General features: G+C 15.4%; 1 protein-coding gene across 2 annotated transcripts in view; it reads right to left on the minus strand.

Moving 5' to 3' along the window:
• Nucleotides 1-1,085: 1,085 nt before the first annotated feature.
• LOC102680278 (mitochondrial 2-oxodicarboxylate carrier-like) overlaps nucleotides 1,086-3,237 on the minus strand; it is a 5,295-nt gene continuing 3,143 nt past the window's right edge. For both annotated transcript variants that reach the window (XM_006625100.2, XM_006625101.2), the window contains 3 exons: nucleotides 2,311-2,610; nucleotides 1,502-1,647; nucleotides 1,086-1,225 (listed from right to left, as the gene is read on the minus strand). In XM_006625100.2, the coding sequence (XP_006625163.1) occupies nucleotides 1,105-1,225; nucleotides 1,502-1,647; nucleotides 2,311-2,610 (567 nt within the window). In that variant the 3' untranslated portion in view covers nucleotides 1,086-1,104. The remainder of the gene's footprint in view (nucleotides 1,226-1,501; nucleotides 1,648-2,310; nucleotides 2,611-3,237) is intronic.

Genomic DNA, 3,237 nt, shown 5'->3' on the forward strand with positions numbered 1-3,237 from the left:
GAGAACCTATAAATGATCCTTTAATGATTGTAAAATCTTTACCTTTTTCTTGTAATACTGGTATGTATATTATATACACATATATACATTTGTAGATATTTATAATAATATATTTTATGTGATTTTTTTAATATATACATTAATAACAAATACAAATTTATTATAGATTCAAAAATAAAAACTAAATCTAATACATCTAAATCTTTAGATTTAGAAAAGTGGTTGGATTCCATATTGGATGATTAAATAAAAATTTTCATTAATTATCTTATTATTTCTTATTTTAAAATGTTATATGTTAAATGTGTCAAAAAATTTGTTACATATAATTCTCTATATACAATTTTAAACTTTTGTTAAATTAAGATTTCTTATAATAAAAAAAATAAATAAAAATCATTTAAATTAAGATTTATTGTAATAAAAAAAATGAATAAAAATCATTTTTCTTTGTCTTAATATATATTGTATTATTATTTTTATAAAAATTTTGAAGATTAAAAAAAAATTTCATAATTCTTTACATAAGTAATTTAATACTCTTTTTACTGAGAAATATTTTATTTTCATATGACAAAAATTAATAGATGATATTAAATTAATTAACAAAATAATTAAAAAATATCCTTGAAGTTTAATATTTAACATTGAATTATTAATTTATGAAACAAATAAAAATTTATTTTATAAATAGACAAAATTAATAATGATATTAATGAAGATCTATTCTTTTTTTTTTTACAATATATTTTAATTTTTTTTATATAAATATTTCAAATTTTTAATAGAAAATATAATTATTATAATTTTCTTATAAAAAAAATATATATTTACATAAATTATATATAAATTTATATATAAATTTGATATAAAATCTGATAAATTTAATCTCTTGTATGATATAATTCTTTATTTTATATTGTTAAATTATTTATATATTTATATAACGAATTATTAATTGTTAAACATTATTATTACTGCTAAATCTAAAAATAAATTCCAATTATAATATTAAAAAGCTAATAATAAGGAATTATTTACTTGAACAATTTTAACAATGTTAGTAAAAAATGCACAATTCAGACTACTAATCTAAAATTTTACTCAATTGCCAAACTGCATATTTAAATATATTTTCATTTTTTCATAAACTATAAGCATAATTGCACCACCTGGTCCTAATCGTAAGATTTTTGGTAACAATCCTTTATATAAAGCTCTAAATCTAAAATAAAGATATTCACAAACTATAAATATTAAAAAGAATTTCATTATGTAATTTGTGTAATATTTATTTAACAATGAATAGTATAGATTAAAACAATGTTAAAAAAAAATTGCAGTAATTATGAAATTTGAAAATATTAAAAATTAATAATTCAAAAAAGAATATTATATAATTGAATAATAATAAAAAAATAAATTCAATATTAAAAATAATATTAAAATAATTATTTTTTTTCTAAAAAAAGTATAAAAATATAAATTAATAATTTCTTACCCTTCTCTATGATAAACTAAATAAATAGTTTGCAAAGTACCCTTATACTGAATTTTTTCCTGTGGACCTTGGATACGACTTTTAGCAACATCAAATGGTATATTCATACAGGATGCCACTGTTCCAGATATAAAACCTACAGTAAACTAAAAAGATACATTATGTTTATTACATTAATAGTATTTTTGATATTATAATCATTATTAATTCATTATTTTACTTATAATATATTATTATTTTATTTACAATAAATATAGGTTTCTTATTATTAATTCAATATTTTACTTGTAATATATTATTATTATATTTACAATAAATTTATATTTCTTATTATTAAATTAATTCTAAGAACAATCCAATTATTTCCAAATTGAAATATTTTGCATCATATAAAGATATCTTTTTAATTCATTTTTCTAAAATTATCATTATCATATATATTATAATTTGCATCTTTATAACAATATAATATATTAATTAATATATTAATATTTTTATATAAAAATAATTATATGAAGAAATATATTCATATAAATGTAAAAAATTTCAAATTAAAATTAATTAAATGTAGAAAATTAAATGCATAATATTTCAGTATAAAAAGCAATCAAAATATTAAAATAATATTAGATATTTATCTAAGATCAAATTAATTTCATATAAAATACATTCTCAAATATTTAAAATTTTAAAGCAAATTTTAAAAAGAATTAAAAATTAAAATTAGATAATTTTTAAAGATTTCCTATATATATGTATTTTCTGTTTTTATAATTTCATAAATTTCATTATAATATATTAGAATATACCTTAAGAAATAATTCTGAAGTATAGTCATTTTTTTTATTTAACCAAGGAATGATAGAATTATAAATACCAAAATAAAAAGAATTAAAAATCGCATTTCTCATTATTGTAGCAGATAAACCTTTATTAAGACCATTTAGTCCAAAACCTTGTTTGCAAAGAATATGTCGAGTTACAGCAATAGTTGATGGACTATCACTAATGTGTTTACGATTAGATTGCATTTGCACTTTAATTACTTCAAATGGATTTATTAAGATTGCTTCTGTTACACCAGTTAAGAATCCAGCACAAAAAAATGTCTAAAATAAAATATTATATAATTAACATTTAGATATTTAATAATATACTAAAATATTTAGATATTATATTATATTATATTATATTATATAATATTATTTGAAAAATTTATATATATTATATATATTCAAATATATTGAAAATAACGTATTTTTTCAATATATTAAATGCAAAATGATTATAAATTACAAGAAAGAAATACATCTATCTTATTTAATTTTTTGAGTATTTTCAAAATTATTTGAAAATTAATATTTTTTTTATGGAAATATATTTTTATTTGCAGATTTTTCTTCTATATTTAAAAAACATTTTTTTTTATCAAACTTCGTCTTATGAGAAAGATATTAAATAAAATAAAAAGTTTTTTCAATTCTATTATTTTCAAAGTAGAAAAAAAAATTAAGCAATAAATATTTTTTAATTTTTTGATAATTATTTTGATCTTAAAAGTAAAGTAAAATCAATAATAAATTTACTTTTTAACGTGATTTTTTTTACAGCACAAAAAATTATAATTACAAAAATTTTGCACAATTTTCATAGCATATTTCAAAACGTTCTCCTTTTATGGTAAATAATTTGTTTAAATTCAATTTTATTTTTATTTTACTTAGGATTTTTTTTTT

The sequence above is a fragment of the Apis dorsata genome, unplaced genomic scaffold (genome assembly GCF_000469605.1).
Source record: "Apis dorsata unplaced genomic scaffold, Apis dorsata 1.3 scaffold_1274, whole genome shotgun sequence".
Lineage (NCBI taxonomy): Eukaryota > Metazoa > Arthropoda > Insecta > Hymenoptera > Apidae > Apis > Apis dorsata.